At 32.2% G+C, this 19,841-nt stretch overlaps 1 protein-coding gene across 1 annotated transcript in view; it reads left to right on the top strand.

Annotated features, from left to right (window-relative positions):
• NAALADL2 (N-acetylated alpha-linked acidic dipeptidase like 2) overlaps positions 1 to 19,841 on the top strand; it is a 592,600-nt gene that overhangs the window by 400,686 nt on the left and 172,073 nt on the right. Inside the window, exon 8 of the mRNA XM_021717095.1 lies at positions 14,281 to 14,376. Within this exon, the coding sequence (XP_021572770.1) occupies positions 14,281 to 14,376 (96 nt within the window). The remainder of the gene's footprint in view (positions 1 to 14,280; positions 14,377 to 19,841) is intronic.

Genomic DNA, 19,841 nt, shown 5'->3' with positions numbered 1-19,841 from the left:
AAGTTTTCTATTTAACCTAAGGTACTATGTAGCCTCTATTGAAAGGTTGGTGAAAATTACTGTCTCTTAGATTTGGTTATGCTGTCAAATCAAAATGAGATACCTAATAATTATATAGTGTGGCATGGCACTTCAATTAAGACTTTTTTCCAAAGGCAAATAATAAACAATCGCAAATGAAATTAAATTTGAAAACTCAATTTGTCTAAAATACCTTATCACTGTAAATTTTACTAAATTATAAATAGATAACAAGAAAGAATTGAACCATTTGTAAAACGGTGGTCATAAATTTTTTTTAAAAGGAAGTTTTTCTTTTTCTTTTCTTTCAATTTGAAAACCCCCTTCAATTGATTCATAAATCAATTAATTACCACTGAGAGACCTGAGGGCAGCAAGAAATTGAGTCCAAATTAAAAAGAAAAAGAAGGCAATTTGTTTTAAGTCTGAAAGTTTAATGTTCAATTGAAGTTTAATCAGAAGTGACCCATTGTTTGAAAAGTAGAACATCAATGTCTTTTTAATTTCACTGTCATTAAATTAGAACTAGGGAAAATCGAGATAACTGATTATTCTCAATTGAAAATTAAGGAAAGATGCTATCAGAAATCAACTAAAAGCATATTTTCTTTCTTTATATTTTAGTTCAGAGAGGAAATAATGTATTCTATGTCAGAGGTTAGATAATTCTTTGAAGTGGAGCTTAGTGTAGTCTTTAGAGACATTTGTTGAGAGACAAAACATAGTCATACATGTTTTATCCACAAGGGCTAAAATAGTGGCTTTCTTTAACATCCATTTATTCAATTAAATGAAGTTTTTGCTTTAGTGAATTGCACAATGAATTTGGTGCCTTTATTGATTTCCACATGAAAAAATGGAAAGAAGGATTATAATGAATGCATTTAGCTAAAGGAAAACATTGTCCCGAATTAAATATATTCCAGAAGTCATTCTTAGTTCTTGAAATTAAATCTGTCTATACTCCCTGAGATCCATAGGGAAATAAAGGTTTTTATCCAGCTTTTAGTAAGTAGTAGCAGCAATAGATATACACGTATCATTTGCCCAGGGATATCTGACTAAATTAATATGAAATCATTTGTACGTTGTTAAACGAAATAACCGTGGGTTGGGCTAGAAGAAGAGAACAGGGGAGAATGGTTGGGAGGGATTTAAAAACCCTTTCCAGAATTCCAGAATTCATGTCCAGAATTGCTTTTCTCTTACTTCTCCACAATTTTACCTATATTGGGCTTAGTATTTGACAAAAAAAAAAAAAAAAAAATCTTTAAAAACTAACCCCAAGACAGTAATACAATGAATGGTAGAATTGTAGATAGACTAATGTTCCAGGTTTAATTTCCCTGGGTGTTTTCACCCAGATTATAATACATAAGGTCATGACTGCAAAGGTAATCTCCTAGCAAAAAGTTTTTGAAGGGCTACAATATTTCTCCCAAGATTTGACTAATGTATTTGTTTTCTTCTTAACCTGATATTTGAATTCTTTTGCTCTTAACTTTAAGACCTTTAAATCTTCCATTTCTTTCACAGTTGATTAAATACAGCCCTGAGAAAAAAAGCACTGACTGACTGTTCAAGAAAGCTTTTCAAGAGACTAACAGGCTCTGACCTCAAAGAAACACTGTTGTTAAATCGACTTGGGGCCTTACCAAAGAGACCTGGTTTCACTAAAGACCACTTTAAAGTTTGAATTCCTTATTACTGAGAAAACTCCCTGCCCCACCACAAGATATAAGAATATCATTTTTTCTTTCCTACCTTGCACTTATATGTGTAAGTCCTGCATTCTCAGTGATATATAAAATATTAATTGTGTTACTATGCCATTGTGTGGGGCACCTCTACCCCATGTGTAGCCAGGATCTACCAGTAGAACTGAATCAGTTATAATGAAATATGTTAGAGTTGGTGAATAGCTGTAGCTCTGAGCCTTCTGCATGTCCTTCCCTCATTCATAGTGGATCCTTTGGGCCCTCCTTCAGGACATTGGCTGGTTGGTTGCTAAATAATTTTAAAACCATCTAGTGGTATGGCTGATATGCAGAAGAATATCTATCTCCCAAAAGAAAGGAGGCAAGTTAAAGCAAAAAGAGCTCTCAGCTAACCATTCAATGACTTGAGGTGTGGTACTAGCTCCTTTACTTAACAATCATTTAAACTTCATGTGAAAATAGAGAACCATCTCTATGGCCTAACTCGGTAGCCAGTGTAAGGATTCAGATTGTTTGAGGGAGTTCTAATTTCATATATTCTGTATTAAAAATTGAAATATGATAAAATAGTGTACAGATTTAAAAATGAGCAAATCAAGTTGTATATTTTTTATTATATGAAATTCTTGTGAGGGAAACATGGATTTTATTTTTTCTCAACTGCAATGATCATCAAAAATGTATAAATAAGTACTGTACTGTAATTTATATGTTGAATATTGTAGCAATGTATTTTGTAATGTTTAAGAGCACAGATACTGCTTCAGTTCATTTCCCAGATTTACTGTTTGGGCAAAATATTTAAGCTCATTGTGCCTCAGTTTCTTCATCTGTAAAATGGAGATAATAATATTTACTTCATAGAAATTTTATGAGAATTCATTGAACTAATACTTACAATGTGTTTTTATTAGCATTGAATGTGATTCATAGTATATAAAATATTTTTTCAATGCGTATTACAAAACACAAGAGTTGACATAATCTCCTGAACATTGGGATACATCTATCTATAGACATTGTCTTTAGTTTGAGGGATATCTGTATATAAATATATGCCTTTTGCATGTCAGTGATTCTCAAGGGGTATACAATACCTCCACATTCCTTCTAGTACTCTATCTATAGGCGTACCTGAATCTCAAACATTAAAGCTGTTTAATATGTATTTTTAAATGATACCTGGCTTAAAAATGCATAGAAACTCTGGCTTAAATTATATCTTTCACGATCAGATTATATTTAAATGTTGGGAAGCTACGGCCTTCTGCTAAGTAGTATTTAGCATATATATTGAAAATTCTGTTAAGCTTCCTGCCAATCAGAAAATCTGTATGATCTTGACATTTTGCTGTTGTAGCTATTACTTCTGAAGAAAAGTGTTTCGGGTAAGTGTTTTGTTTATTTTTATTGTTTTGAAGTCATGAAACTGCCTAGTAACCATCTAAGGCTATATATTATCAATGTACAATTGCATGGTTGGATACAATGTTGTAAGTGTGAGTGCATATATAAGACTCAACTGACCAAGGTTGAAATTTCAGTTCTGACACAAGATACACAACCATGGAAAAATGGGATAAGTTTACTGAAAATCAATTTTTTTATCTCTAAAACTGGCACGATGAAAAGGCCAAAAGGATTTAGTAAGTACTTCTCATATTTTAATATTTTTTCTAGGACAAATGAAATGAATTATAAGATAAAAATGCTGAGGCTGACTAGTATGCCAACTTTAAATTCACCCAGTAAGGACATTAGGACAAAACAAATAAAAAACTGCAATCTGTTTTCAACTTTTTTCATAAGAGAAAAAATATTTTAGTATCAAAAGATAGTTGAAAATGCAACCTCAGGAGAAAATACAACTCTTTGAAGATACTGTTTTATAAAAAAAAAGTTTCTTCATTATTACTATTTTTTTCATTTTGTTGTATACTGTATAGCATCACTCTATGAGCTGGTATTTAATGGCCACTAGATTAAATGAGTGAGTGAGTCCTATGCTTGGAATAAAATCCTACAAATGAATAAATCTATTTCTTTAGGCAATTTTTTTCACCCTTCTAAGATTGTTTTCTTCATGTACAAATTGAGAAAAATAATAACTTCTGATAAAATTATTATATAAGTGGGTTGTTCTAGGCATTATTTAAGAATTTTACATATACTAGCTCCTTAAGTACATGTGATGATTTTATAAGGAGAAAAATATTATACTCATTTTATAGATGAGAAAACTGAGACACAGAAACTTTAAGCAATTTCCCATATACTAAGTATTCAATAAATATTGCTAAATATTCAATAATATATCTTAATATGCATTTGTTATTTATACTCATTTTAATAGAAGGGTTATTTATTATAGATAAGTGTGATATATAATTACATAAATAACATTTATATATTATAAATATGTCTGTATTTTATTGCAACCAGATATTACATATTCAACATATTCAAATTATATAAACATTTAATATATATTTTATAGTATATATGATATACAATATTTTATATAGTATTTATATTTTAGAGTTATTTATTCAATTTATTTAGTACTTATGCATCTAATATATTTACTTATGTTAAATAACAAGGGCATTACTACTATTGCTACTGTTTTTAAAGCACTTAGTACTAATATGTTTTAAAAATCATCTTGAATATAAACATGAGGTTTCTGGAGCAGAGATCAGAAGCACATTATTACTTACAGTAGTAACCATATTGGTTCCCTACATCCCATTCTTTTCCCCTTCTGGAGTGTAGAATGCTATAAATTTTAAAAACACAGTGTATTAACTACTTATATAGCATTTATATTACATTAAGTATCATAACTAATCAGGAGATGATTTAAAGCAAACAAGAGAATGTGCATATTTTATATGCAAATTTTGCATTATTTTATATAAAAGACTTGAACATCTGTTGATTTTGGCATCATAGAGGAACAAATTCCCCAACAATACCAAGGAAAGACTATACCTGAGCATTCACTGCCCAATGGTACAGTACACAGGCACTGTGTAAATAATAGCTACAAAAAAAAAATCACTCTGATAGAACCTATACTTCTCTAGATAGCAGCTTCTTTGTCTTAGTCTCCTGGTGCTGCTCCAGCATACCAAAGCTTTAAGGATTACTTTTCATTTGAAGTTTCAGGAGAATTAGAGGACAAGAATATTATGCATAAATATATTCATTTTATAAATCTTTGAAATTTTCTGACATGTATCAATTATTTGATGAATTAATACAATGTAATAATTTGTACCAACAAAGTCTACTTTGCCCCTTAAATGGGGTAATTTTCTGTTCGGTGTCCTGAAGCCAATATACAAAACCAGAAGTGAGGGGTCAGGCATTGCAGGTTTTAATTCTATGGCTCTGCAATGGAGAAGGAGAACTTGATTCTCAAATCAACTTCTCACCACGTAGCAGGTGAAGAGGTTAAAATATAGGATTTCTTTAATAAAGGGATTGAATATTCAAAGTGGAGGGGAGGAATATTCATGTCTTTTCTGGGAATGAGTGGAGATTCTGGGAATTTGGATTATACCTCATTTTTGGTTCTGTATTTTTGGCATGACTTGACTTGACAGAAAATTACTTTCATGGTAATACTAGCTCCTCCTGCTACCTAGTACTAGTAACCGTCCAAATGATACAACAATGAAAAGAATATTACAATATGAAAAGAATATTATAATGAGGTCAGAGGTTCTTCCCAGGTCAAGTGAGCTGCCATCTTGAATCCTATCAGTTTTGGCTGATGTGGTCAAAAGGGGAACTTTTGTCTGCAGGCCTCTCTGCTTCTTAAGGATGAGCAGATAGATAGGGTAGAAATTCAGCGATGTCCCATGAGCTGAGTAATGAACTACACATATTCTTCAACTCCCTGTGAGTCTTTCCCAAGAAAACTTCATTGATTTCATGAATGAAAACTGTTTATATATGATTTTCATTCAGATAGCTTTAGAAAGTAGAGAAAAACCAAGCAGAGAAGTCAAAGAACTTGTCTGTGGCCCTGTTCATTCAACAAGTGCTATAAAACAACTTAACAGTCACTTAGTGCTTTATGCATACAACTTTATCATGGATTTTTAAATCTTAAACTCTGTCGTATCCAGTTTAGTTTCACAGACACTTCTTATTTTTGTCTTGCAATTTTTAAGGTGTTCTCTGTATTACCTGGGACTGACTGTCAATCTGGCTTTGTCTGAGCATTTGAGATATAAGACTATGGAGAATAAATTGCAGTAAATTGATGATGAAGATCTGAATTCTAGTCCAGATTCTGTCATTTGTCACTTAAGCCTCCAGAATCAAAAAGAATAAAGGAAAACGTCTCCCCTAAAGCCTTGGGAATGAATAGAGGAATTCAAGGTATTTGTGTTATACAAGGGGAAGACCCTTCAGAAACAAAATTTATTTATTAAAATTGTGTATTTATTGTTAAATGTTTAAACTTCAGTCACCTTCAAAGTACTCTCTGTTTGATACAATTCACCTATGAGAGGCTTTTTCCCCTGCTCAAAGCAGTTTTTGAATGTGTCAATTTTGATACCTTTTAGTGCTTCTGTTATTTTTGTTTCACCTCTTCCACATTGACAAAACATTTCCCTTTGAGGACTTTTTTCATGTGGGAAACAAACAAAAATGACTTGAAGAGAGATCAGGTGAATAGGCAGGGTGGGACATGGGGGTCATGCCTCCTTTTGATTAAAAAAAAAAACAAAAAAACTGCTAAACAGTGCAGTGTGAACAGGTGCCCTGTAAATCACCCATCATGCAATGGGCAAATACGAAAGAGTCTCAAAAAAAAAAAAAAAAAAAAAATTCACTGAAGCTAAGTGCAACCTGTCACAACAATACTCTTTAATACACTGAAACTGATGGGTTCCTAGAATGTTTACATAGCAGAGGAAGTCTGTACTATAAGGAATTCATTTTCCAAACAATAATTCTACTTTTGGGGTCCCCCTTCATAAATATGGACAGAAGAGCTCGTGCAGGCAGTCGATGGCTGGTTTCAGAAATAGGCGCTGATTTCTCAGACATATTTCTGTTTTATAAGCTGATGTGATCTTATATTATTTTATCTTATTTTTGGAGGCTTACACTAAAGGATGTCACAGCTTCAGGGAATTCTCTTCTGAAGTAAATAGAAAAAAAATGAATATGAATATTTTTCTTTTATTCCTAATGTGAAACCACACTGCATTGGTCACTTGCACAGTGTTGGGTGCTAACCAGTTTTTGCCTCTCCCTCTTCTTTTGTTGGAAACAAACAAAAAACAAAAAATGTGCTCAAGAAAGTTTAAGGGAGAGGATGTAAAAAGAGACTTTTATCTCTCTATAACTCATTTGTAGAGTTCATAATAACTCAGAGTTAATGGAATGAGATCTTAGAAGTTGTGAGACTGATAAATAGGACTTTGAACATGACCTTAGTCATTTTCTTAAGTCACCTTATTAATACAACCAACCTATCCAGAGTTCCTCTTCATCTGCCAGGCATTGCCAAATGTATTCTTCTATTTTTGTAAATGGCAGTACAGAAACATTAACAAACACTAGTCACTCGTTTTACCACAAGGAGTAATTAATGTTTATTAAGAAAGTGTAATAGTTTACATCTATTCACTTAATCTTAATTATTTGCCATCAAAATATTAACTAGACATTTATTATAAAATGTCCCAGTTTGTGAAATACTCTGCTGAGAGCATCTTTTATTGTTTTTATTAAGTTGTCTCTTAGCTTCCCAGCCTCCTGATCTGTCTAGACAGTGTCTAAAAAAAATGACATAAACATAGACTATTTAATGATACATGATGAGTGTAGTGGGTAAGATAAGCACACATTCAATGATTAAGACAAAATATATAGGGAGGATTCTCTTGAAGAAAGTCTAAAATGTGAATACTGGATCCTACGGAAATATAGTCTTAGCATATAAGAACTTTAAGACTGAAAATATATCTATATTAATTGAAATCATTCACATGTTTAAGATTTGCATTACAGTGATAACCCCATCTCAAAAGTAGCTTATAAGAAATAGCAAAAATGTTTAAGAAGCACACACATGTGCGCACACACAAGCATACAGGGCTGGTTTCTAGGACTGAGCTTCTAATAACTCTTTTGTGACTTTGTAGAATCATTTAATCACTGGATTTTTCATGTTCCATTTGCATGTTTGGGTTGAATTAAGACTTCTAATGTTTTTTCCATGTTTAAAAGTAGAATACTAAACCAATAGAAATAGGACTATGCTTCGCTTTGAGTATTTTCAATAAGCTTTCCTAGAACCTGAAAAAATAATTGTAATATACAAAATGAGTCTATTCAGAAAATAGTGTGCTAATATTGTTCCACAGTTGACCCTTGGATAGTCACACTTCTATTTAAATTCCACATTATCTCAGGCCCTTTTTACTTTGAATGGTGATGAGAATGTTATGTTTCAAAAATTATGGCTGTAATCACCTCAGATATTATAAATGTCAGTGTCATTCAAAGCTTGCAAGTGTTTTAATTTTATATATCAAATGTAAATCTTGATGTGTACATTTTCTGATTGCGGAAAAGAGCATATTGCAGTGAGGGTAGTGCACGTGGGACTTTTTAGATTCAATTTTATTTAATCTAAGCAGGGAATCTGATTATATCATTTAATCTGTGCATAGTGTTTTTGCTGCATATAAAAAATAGATTAGGCTTGGAAGAAATTATCTTTGTTAACTTAAACATCCAGTATCTTGGCCTATAAATAACTTTGGCAGTGAGGAGGTTGCATGGTACTGGAATATTAGAGAGGGCTGTGAGCTAGATAAACCTGGATTTGAATTTTGGCGCTACAATTTATCTTGAGCTAGTGCCTGGGATTAATTTCTAGAGAGAGAGTAATAAAAGTTTCTACCTCATAGATATGTCTGTTGATTACATTAGGTAGTGCATGTAGAATTCTTAGTCTAGTGCCGATATATGAAAAACACTATAAGTCTGTTCGTTCCAGGCCATCCTCATTAAGTGCCAGCTAAGGAGAAGGTTTGCTCAGAATGTTTTCGTCTGTCTTAATTTGCACTAAGCCTTCATGGATAAAATATTTCAAATGATCATTTCTAAAAAACATGCAAAAGGGTATATTTTGGCATGGTGATGAGTTGAAGTTTACTCAACTCAGTTTAGTCTAGAACTTAATTCAACATGATCTTTGAATCTTTTCTTTATCTCTGTGTATGTACTAACTCTGTCTTCCACCATATTTGCATCCCTCCCTCATTTCAACATCTTTGTCTCCATTTGCTCATCTACTTATAATTCTGGCTTTATGGGTAACTTTATTTAACTTTGAATTCCTTTTTATAATGACTATAACACATTAATTTCCCCCCAAGCATTCTGTATTTTAAAAAAGCTTTCTTCTCCTCTGGGTACTTTCTCTTAAATATATATCCGTGTCATTTCCTATCTTAATCACGATGAATATTTTTCTTCTTTAACTCTCTTTATCAAATCTATATTTCTAACTTCTCAATTTCATTTTAATTTTTAGGAAAAGCAATGTAGTTCTGGTTCATGTCTCACTTCTCTTCACGTTTACCCTTTAACTGATTGCGTTGTTTCCTCTCACAGCTCCACAGAAACCTTTCTGACAAAAGACACCAGGGACTTCTGAAATGCTACCTCCAATGGATAATTTTCATCTTCATATTATTTTATTTCTTCTCTTCCTTTGCTGTTTTAATTATTCAGTCCTAGAGAGTCTCTGTTTTTTTTGGCTCCTTTAAAGCCACACCTACATGATTCTGTATACACTTCTCTTATGATTTAATTTATGATATACTCATGAGTTTTGTTTTTACCTTCCCACCTTTTAAGTATCAGTGCCTTTCAGGGATCTTGTCATATAGATCTCTGTATATCTATCCTACATTCAATATACTGAGATCTATCCTACATTCAATATACTGCTAAGTCTACATATGGTCTACATTACATTTTAACTGCCATGTATACATTTTCCAAGTTATTGCTATCTCTTCAGTCCAGAATGTGTGTAGTCTTGAACTTCAGACCAATGTAGTCACCTTTTAGATGACTTAATTGTTTCACAAAAAAAAAGCCCCTCAAATATTTAAGTTTTTCTACTCTAAACTCTCATGTGTTTCTATAATTTCTAACCTAGTGACATTGTAATGTATTAATTCTATAAAAATCGAGAAATACTTGCAATCTTGACTCCTTTTTTAAGATTTTACCTCCTATTAATTACTGAGTACTACTAAATTTATCTCTTACAGGTTTATCAAATTTGTCTCTTTCTCTCTGTTTCTAATACCACTGCTCTGCTTTAGCCTCTTGTTCTTTCTCACTGTATTGCTGCAATATCCTTCTGTCTACACTTCTATTTCCTGTTGTATCTCTTACAGTCATCTTCCACATATGTGTCAGTAGGTGTTAACCTCAATGCACACCTGAAATATCACTTACTTCACTCAAAACCCTCCAAAAAATTTCTGCAACCTATATTAATGGTTCTCAAACTTTGTTTTAATATTCATACATTCTAAAAGTGAAATTTTACATAGAGTTCAAAATACAAAGTCATATTTTCAGTAATTTAAATTTCATAATTGTAATTTTTTGGTTACATATAGATTAATTTCTGACAAGTGTGATGAAAGTCTAACCATTTATTAATAGAGTAGCCCTTTCCTGCTTACAGAACACTTTAGTATTTTTTTGTTTGTTTGCTTGTTCCTGACATGAACTCTCTGTTGTGAGAAGGACAGGATATTTGCATTGCAACTTTATAGATGATGTTACTAAGAGTGAAAGATCAAATGACTTACTCAAGATTGTCTGACAAGTTTAATAAGAAAATTATTCTAGATTCTTAAAAGGTTCACAATATAGTGAGAAAAACATAAATATAACAAAAACATAATGTACTAAGTAATGAGTAAAAGTAAATATAAAGTGATAAGGAAACACTGACAAGAGAGCAGTTACTCTGATGATAATCAAGGAAAACTTTTATGTTAAAAATCCTGGTAAACGGATGGGGATAGAACATTTAAAGCAGAAGAAGAAATAGTATAAAATAAAATATTGAGGTTTTAGAAATTAGGATGGTGTTACAATCTGGTGGATACCCTGGCATGGCATAAACAGAGATTATAGGGAAGTGGTGCAAATTAGTTTATGGGAAAGAGAGAATTGTCTGAAGACGAAGGAAGAAAGATAAGTTGAGATTTAGTTGTAAAATGGATACTAATGGTTTTGGACCTTGGCCTCTTGACAATGGAGACCATAGTTTGGGTGAAAGTAATAAGCAACTAGACTATAATCACAGATAAGAATTTATAGAGAATTGTCTAAGCATCTTGATATAAGGAAATTGGCTTGTGCAGTTCTTGGGTATAGAGAGTAAAATAAATTGGAATTAAGAATGACAAAAATTTCACATTTGAAAACAATGTAGATATACTATCATTCAGGAGAAGAAATGAAGGCAACAGTGAGGGAACATACGATCATGGTTTTGAACATGAGAAGTTGATGTCTTGTAGACAAACAAAAATGATGAACTGAAGACAAGGATCTGAGCTAGAGATAATGGTTTGGGAACTATTAATCTGAATTAGATAGCTGAAGCAGCCCAAACCACTTGGGAGTCTATGAAAATGAGAAGATTGAGAATAGTTCACTTAGAAGCAACATAAAGTTCAAAAAAGAAAAAAAAATCCCATTACAAGAAGAGAACCATATGCAAATAAAGAACCAGGATAGTCGAATCATGGAGTTTAGGCAAGAAAGTTGAGAGAAGAAAGCTGTGGCAAATACTGTTAAGTGTTATACAAACAAGTAAGTTAGGAAACGTGGGAGACAAATTGTGTTTTACACTAGATCCTGGATCAACTTTTATTATCAATATCCCTTCTTCTATAATATTCTTATGATCTCCAAGTGATAGATGCTCAATATTAAGTTTTCCATATCTTGACTCATTCAAGAATTGCTTCATTTTTGTCTATCAATGAATTTTTCTAAACAAAAGCACCTTTGAAATGGTTAGTATTGCTTCATTTCCCTTTCTTCATCTACAAATGTAAGACATTATTAAGCAGCCATCATTTTTAGTCAATATAATAGCAGTAGAAGACTTTCATAAAGCATATACCGTTCTATCTGACCTTTTCATTATTTTTATGTTAGGCTGTATGAATACCTGTTCTTAAACATGATTGTTATAGTCACATGTACTTGAAAAAGGGTGATGTTTTGTCTCAATATTTTGAACGAAAGTGATGTTTGATCTTTATGTGTCCACATTTCATTAGATTAAACTCCATGAAATTAAGGCCATGTCCTGCATTTAGTGCAGCACCTGGCACATAGTATATGTTAAGTGAGTGTGTTTGTTTAATGATCAAATAAATGAGGCTCTAGAAACAAAGAATGATATGTCAAGAGATAGGTGAAGGAGCAAGAGAAAGGATTACTTAAGGAGCAAATTTATAATTTAAATTAATATGTTCTGCCCCTGAGTAATTGAAAGTTCAATAACTCTCTTGTTAATTACAACTTTCCACTTACATTCTTATGGGATCATTCAGTTTGAGATTTGCTCATACTTTACCTCTGCTCTATTTATGGTGCTTTGTTTTCCTAAGGGAACTAATAAGATACAACCACTTCCAGAACTCTATTTAAAACTACTTGCTAGGCAAAATTCTAGGAACATCAAAGACTAATCATTAAATTAAAATGAATGCAACAAATTATGCATGTTATACTTTCACTAAAGTAGATTCAAAGTTATCTCTATTTGGAAAAATAAACGTATCTAAATGCAAACTTCCTAAGTTTTCTCATGGGGTCATACTTCTTCTGGGTCAGCACCCGATAATCATCAGAAATCTTCTGTATAATACCTCTGACAAGCCAGTATTGCATACATCACCATCATTACTATTGTCATATCATGCCATATATATATATATATATATATTATATATATAAATATATATATAATATATATAAATAGCAGCAATGTCATTAGTATAGCATTTCCTATGTGCCAGACATTGAACAGATCACATCTTTGTGAAGAATATATTATTAGTCAAGATTCTTAGATAAATAACTGGTGCTTTGGAGAATGAGATACTTCAGATTATTTAGCAGCAAAACCAAAATTTTAACCTGTGTCTATGTTGCTGCCCAAAATACCTCCAAAAAATATCTGTTGATAAGCAAAATCAAGTTTGTTAGGCCTAGTGCAGTAAGGGATAATACCACCTTGATAGAGTGCATTAGTTTGCTAGAGTTATTGAAACAAAACACTACAAATTTAACAAAAATTAGTTGTCTCACCATTCCATGCATTGTCAGGGTTGATTCCTTTTAAGGTCTTTAACAAAGGATTTGTTCCAGGGGTCTTGCCTAGATTCTGCTAATTTTCTTATGATTTTTGGTGTCTCTTGGCTTGTACACACAAGATCCCAATCTCTGACTTCATGTTCACATGGTGTTCTCCCTGTATATATCCATGTCTATCTCCCCTTTTTATGTGGATACTAGTCAGATTAGATTAGGGACCCATGCTCCTTCGGTATGACCTCCTTGTATCTTAAGGTGTTACATCTGCAATGACATATTTCCAAATAAAGAATACCTATGTGCAGCAATAACCTAACTCATTTTTGATGGAGACTCTCTGTCTGCAAGTCAATCTGTGTATCTATTTATCTATTCACACACATATATCCTTTCCCAAGTCTTTTGTTTTCTATACAAATAACTAGTTTCTTCAAGTTTTCAAATAACATCTATCTTTATATCATAAACAGTAAAACATTTTATATGATGCCAATGATGTTGATACCTCCAAGCATTGTTTTAGATAGTAACATTTTTAACATCTTATTTCTTCTTACATCCTAAACTTGGCTACACTTGCAAGTACAAACTGAATGAGAGTATGTTTGATTCATTTCAACCATCTAAACACTATAGTTCTGATATAATGTGTTACCAGTTTATTGGCAATATACAAAGCCATATGGCACTTCTACCACAAACACTGCCAAAGTTAGTTTGGCAGTATTTAAAATGTAATAAATTCTTTGCCTAAGCATTTCTAGGTAATCATGTTTATCAAAATTCCTTTGTACTATCCATCAGACATATAATATATACAATAGAGAAGGGGTTTCAAATATGGGTTTTATAGTCAGGGTGTCTACATTTGAGGAAAAAAATGGGAAAAATGTCAAGAATTGTCTCTTTTGGTAAGAAAACACTTTTCTAAATACATACCATGTAGAGAGTTATGCAATTCATTTTACTTTATAAATATTCTGTTATGGATAACTAGATGGGGGTAATGAAATTCAACAATCAACAGAAACCTTAAAGCAATTTAGAGTTCTTTTGAACCTTAAAAAAATCCAATAAGCACTTTGAAAAGAAAATCAATGAGGAGTTTTAAGTCTTTCCTTTTGATTTGCCACAGGATCCAGGTTTTCTCTCTGAGGCCCTTTTTCCTACACATGCAACACAAATTGAAGAGAAGGATCCTTTCTTCAAACTTCATGAAACCATTACAAAGGTAAGAGAGGAATGCATTGATAAACACTTTAGGAAAGTTTTGTTCTTGTTGTTGATAGATGGAGAAAAGAAGCATAGCCAATGAATTAAATCTATATAATTTTATTTGCAGAAGGTACTGGAAAGGATTTTAGTACATCGTATCATTTTACTAAAGAGTAATGATTCAAAAAAAAAATATTCAAGATCATACAAACCCAAACTGAAGATTTGTATTAAAATAAATCTTTAATAAAACTAGATTTTAATTCTTAATATGAAAAGAGATATGTATTATATCAGATATACCTCTGCACTTTATGTGAAGAGCAATACAAAATTGGTCTTTAGATTTCTCTGTACTCAAAGGCTTGTTTAACTATTTAAAATACTTGTTTGTTTGTGGTGCATTTTAGTTGCAATTAAAGAAAAGACCTCCTTTTAAAAAGACCACTTATAATGAGAAATGTTTTTACTGTACGCTTTCAATGGTTCAACTTACGATTTTTTGACTTTTTAATGGTGCAGAAGTGATATGCATTCAGTAAAAATCTTACTTGGAGTACCCATCCAACTAAGTTGTTTTCACTCTCTCTTTTTTTTTTATTTTGAAGATGTTTTTACTTTTAATGTAGTAGTTAACAAATTACATGAGATATTCAACACTGTATTATAAAATAAGCTTTATGTTAGATGATTTTGCCCAACCGTAGGCTTATATCAGTGTCTGAGCACATTGAAGGTAGGTTATGGTGTTTGGTAAATTGGGTGTATCTGATGCATTCCTGACTTACGATGTTTTTAACTGACAGTGGGTTTATTAGGATGTAACTGCTCTGTAAATTGAGGCGCATCTGTATGTAGCTGTAAGTTTATTATGTGAAGACAAGTTTTGCAGTATGGAGCAAATAAATGTAATGTTCTTGACATTGCATAACATCATATGCCTTTTCTCATTTAACCTATCATGATCTGCCTTTTGAGGATATAATTCATAGAAAATAGTGGCATTTTTGTACTATTAAAATAATTTATGTTTATATATGCTTACTTGAATGATTAAATCGTCCTTACATCTTAGTGAAATTTTATAAGGCTATTTTTCTCTTTTAAAAAGACAAAATATGGTATAGTGAACTGAGCTCAATGAGTTGTGATAGATGAGCTCAGATCACAAAGACTAAGGCCTAGGATGATCTCTAACACTTAAGAGCAGTGTGAATTTATTTTTTCTGAACCATTGAAATAATAGAAGTTTGAATTACCTTTTCCTTAAAATTCTTCTAAGCTCAGAATATCTGAATCTAAACTATCCATTTATTATGTTTAGCAAATTTTTATAAGACAATGCCTATCCCAGTACCTTGACTTAGTTTTTAATACCTTCATTATTTATTATTATTGGATGTCAGATTATCGGATATAGTGAGATAGAAGTGGCCCCCAAATACTTCCTTACTATTCAAAATCTTAGCTGTATTGTTAATACTTGGAGATTATATATATAAAATATGTATATATAAATATTTATGAAGTAATACATATATATGATGAATATATACTTAAATGTGTAGATAGATATATAATGAATACACGTATTCATTCAAATATTCTAGATACTTAGAGTTTGCATTTATTTACCATTTTTAAGCAAAGCTTAAAAGAGAATTTTAAGGCAATGGAATAATAATAATATCTCCATTTATTTTTTTGCTCTCGCGTGAATCAGGAAATCAAGGATTTTTGTGGAAGGGATAGTTTGAGTCCATGTTGACATCAGACATACAACGAGATGACAGTGTCTAGGGTGTGAACTCCCCAGCCAGAGGAAATGTTAGGTTTTTTATTTCAGAGGAAAAAACACACACTGATTTTCGATGCCTGAGGTCTTGGCCACACTTCTAAGAACATGTTGTGAAGTAGGGATGGATCTGGAAGGGAATAAGGAAGCACAGAACATAGCCTGAACATACTCCATTGTTTTAAATTAGTGTGAAATAGAAAATAAGAGACCATTGGAGAGAAGATCAATTTGTTCACCGATATTGGTATATATTTTACATGTGTTTTCAAATATATTCAATGTGTAGACAGATATTTAGTTAACCATTAAATGGATGTTGGAAAGTCTATGTCTGTAAAAAATAAAACTTGTTTAAGTGCAACAGCAAGAATTCTGTAAGACGTTTGATGGTCACATATACTTAACCAATGTCAATTCTGTTTTCCCAATCATCATGTCTACCTACACTCGTATTGCAGACATGGGCCAAGGGAAGAAATTGTGAATCAAGAATTCAGACTTATTTCACCAACAGCAGCACAGGGGAGCCATAGAAAGAAATGTTTAATAAATACTTCATTTTAATGTTAATTTTTTAATCGAGAGCAAAATGAGAACACCTGTTACATATGGAGGGGTTGAATAGAGTACATGACTAGTAAATATGAAATATAAATTTTAGTTGTCTCTTTACTGACAAATTGTTATATTACTTAGCAGAACTATTTTATTTTCTACATCAAAAAGGAGTATATACTTATAATGCTCATCCTCACTAGGATTCTGTGAGATTGAAAGAGCTGAATATATTTTCTCTGGAAGCATAGTATGTATTTAATTATTATTATTAACACATAAAAAATACTAGTGCTAAAATCTTTAAAGTAGGTCTTTACTTGCATTTTCTGAATTTTGTGTTTACTGTAAGGATACACACACACACACACACACACACACACATATATCTGTTATATATATAACAGATATAAAAACATATAACTAAACTTATCAAAAGCTGAGAATACACCAAGTGTATACAAATGAAGTATAAAATTTCATTTGTGAAGAGTTGAAGTTTTTAGAATACTTTGTTTTATTAAGGATAATGGTGGTATTATCACAACATATCATATGTTGAGTATACTTTTATTCTGCATGATTGTGTGACATTATGTAAATAACACTGGACTTTGAATTTTAAAATCCCAGCTATGTATAAATTATTAATTATAAATTATGACAAAATAAATAAAATATGAGAAGCATTTGGTAAATTTATCAAGCCTTATTATTAGTAATATTATACCAATATGAAAGCATTTTTCAACCTGGGCAACATAGAAAGACTCTTTCTCCACAAAAAATTTAAAAAATTAAAAGAGCATGGTGGTGCTGTAGTCTCTGCTCCTCAGGAGGCTGAGGCTGGAGGATTACTTGAATCCAGTTCAAGGCTGCATGAGCTATGATTACGACCACTGCACTCCAGTCTGGGTGATGAATCAAGACTCTGTTTCAAAAACGAAAAAGAAAAGGAAAGCATTTTGAGGAAACTAAAAGTAATTGACATATTGAACATACAGCTTCTTATTTCTTCCAATAAAGGTTTGTTTTTGATATAACACCACAATATAATCACATATTTTATATTACTTAATGAAATAAATATACTAAATATGTATCTAATATGAACATACACATATGATACAACCTATTATCTTTTCCAAATGAGTAAATTTTTCATTCTAGATCTTTTCTATGGATTACAAGCATGATTTTATGTCAAATTAAATTACAGTTGCTATGTATTAGGAGGTTAATAACATCATTGAGTCTCTGCTAAATTTAAAAAATATTTTGTTTCATTTTTATTTGTATAAATTTATGATGTACAAGTGCAGTTCGCTTACATGCATAGATTGTATAGTACAGAATTCAGGACATTCAGGGTATCTATCTCCCAACTAATGTGCATTAGACAATATTTTAAAATAAATGAATCATGGTCATAGATGAGATGTGAGCTGTGAGTCCTTGAAAGTAGTTTTCTAATGTTGTCTTACAGTTCCTTTTTTTTTTTTTTAAGAAAGTTTAAATTTGTCTTGGCATTTGTCTTTTTGATATAAAGCATAGAAGCTAAGAAAGTAATGAATGAGGCCCAATATTGATGCTAAAAGATGTAATCTGTCATGGCTTCAATGACACTCAGGTGGTACAGTGCATCATTACCAGAGAGTGACACATGCTGCATCAATGTTGAAGATGTTTTTCTTATCCTCTATAATTACCTTAAAATAGCATTTTAAAAAATCATAGAAACCAAACTAATTCCTTCAAAGACTAAACATGAGTTAATTGCCAGTATAAATCCTAGCTGTGTAATCCTTTAATAAATGAATACAAATCACCATGTATTCATGTTCTGAAATAGGTTTAGTTCTCCTTTTACACTTAGGAGTGTTCTAGTTATGTTTCTAAATCTTTAACAGTTAGCTCATAAATTGTGATTAGTTATCTATGTATTCTAGTAGTCTACTATAAGTCAAACATGCAACAAAACACTTGAAATACAAAAACAATATGCAGGAGAGAGTCAAGGGAATAAATAAGGCAAGTAATCGTTTAAATAAAGTATATTGAAAGAGATAATAGTAATGTGGCCAAAGTATGGGACAGAAAGAGATAGAGCTTTTGCCTCTGATTTGAAGATTTGAAGAAGAATTCACCAGAGAGGTGACATTTGTGGAATTTCAGCTTTGTCTTAATGTCAATAAGTTTCTTTTGACAGTGCTTTAAAGATCAGGTTATTGGTGAAAGTGTGTGAAAAATAATGACATATATTTTAGAGAACAGAAGACAGTTTCGAGAGAGAGTTTTAAAATCGAATGACAGGTTAGATGATGTGGTTGTGAAGTAGAGTGGTGAGTCAAGGATAATTTCAATGATTCTATCCTAGGCAAAGTTGATATCATTGAATAATTATTAACTAAATTAGGACTGGTTTGGAGAAAGTGATAATGAGCATGATATGGAACTTGTGGAATTTTGGAGTGCTGTAAGGCATCAAGTTAGATAACATCAAAGAGGCTATTTGATATATGAGATTGGTGCTCAGAAAGAAATAGGGTCTGGAAATACACTGTCAAGCACAGTCACCACTAGTTACATGTGAATTTAAATTTAAAAACAATTTAGATTAAGTAAATTAGAAGTTCAATTTCTCAGTGGCATTAGCCACAATTCACTTGCTTAGTGACTCTGTATGCTAGTGGCTACTGTATTTGACAGCAGAGATTGTAGAAGATTTTTATCATCATTGATAATATGGGTGCTGTTACTCTGGCAACATTCGTGCAAAGAAAGGAAGAGAAGGGAGATGCTAAAAGACCCAGGATAGACTGGTTCATGTAATCCTCAAGAAAAGAATATTAGCCGGGCTCCATGGCTCAGCCTGTAATCCCGCACCTTTGGGAGGCTGAGGTGAGTGGATTGCCTGAACCCGCGGGTTCGAGACCCGCCTGGGCAGCGAGACCTCATCACTACAATAAATCAAAAAATCAGCCGGGCGTGGTAGTGCGCACCTGTAGTTCCAGCTACTTGGAAGGCTGAGGTGGAAGGATCGCTGGAGCCCGGCAGGTCGAGGCTGCAGTGGCCGGGAGTAGCCACTGCACTCCAGTCTGAGTGACAGAGTGAGACTCCAACTCGAA

Source organism: Carlito syrichta, unplaced genomic scaffold (assembly GCF_000164805.1).
Source record: "Carlito syrichta isolate Samal-C Ts95f unplaced genomic scaffold, Tarsius_syrichta-2.0.1 Scaffold309283, whole genome shotgun sequence".
In the NCBI taxonomy this organism is placed as follows: Eukaryota; Metazoa; Chordata; class Mammalia; order Primates; family Tarsiidae; genus Carlito; species Carlito syrichta.
The sequence above is the reverse complement of the archived record's forward strand: the minus strand, read 5'-3'. Positions and strand labels throughout refer to the sequence as shown.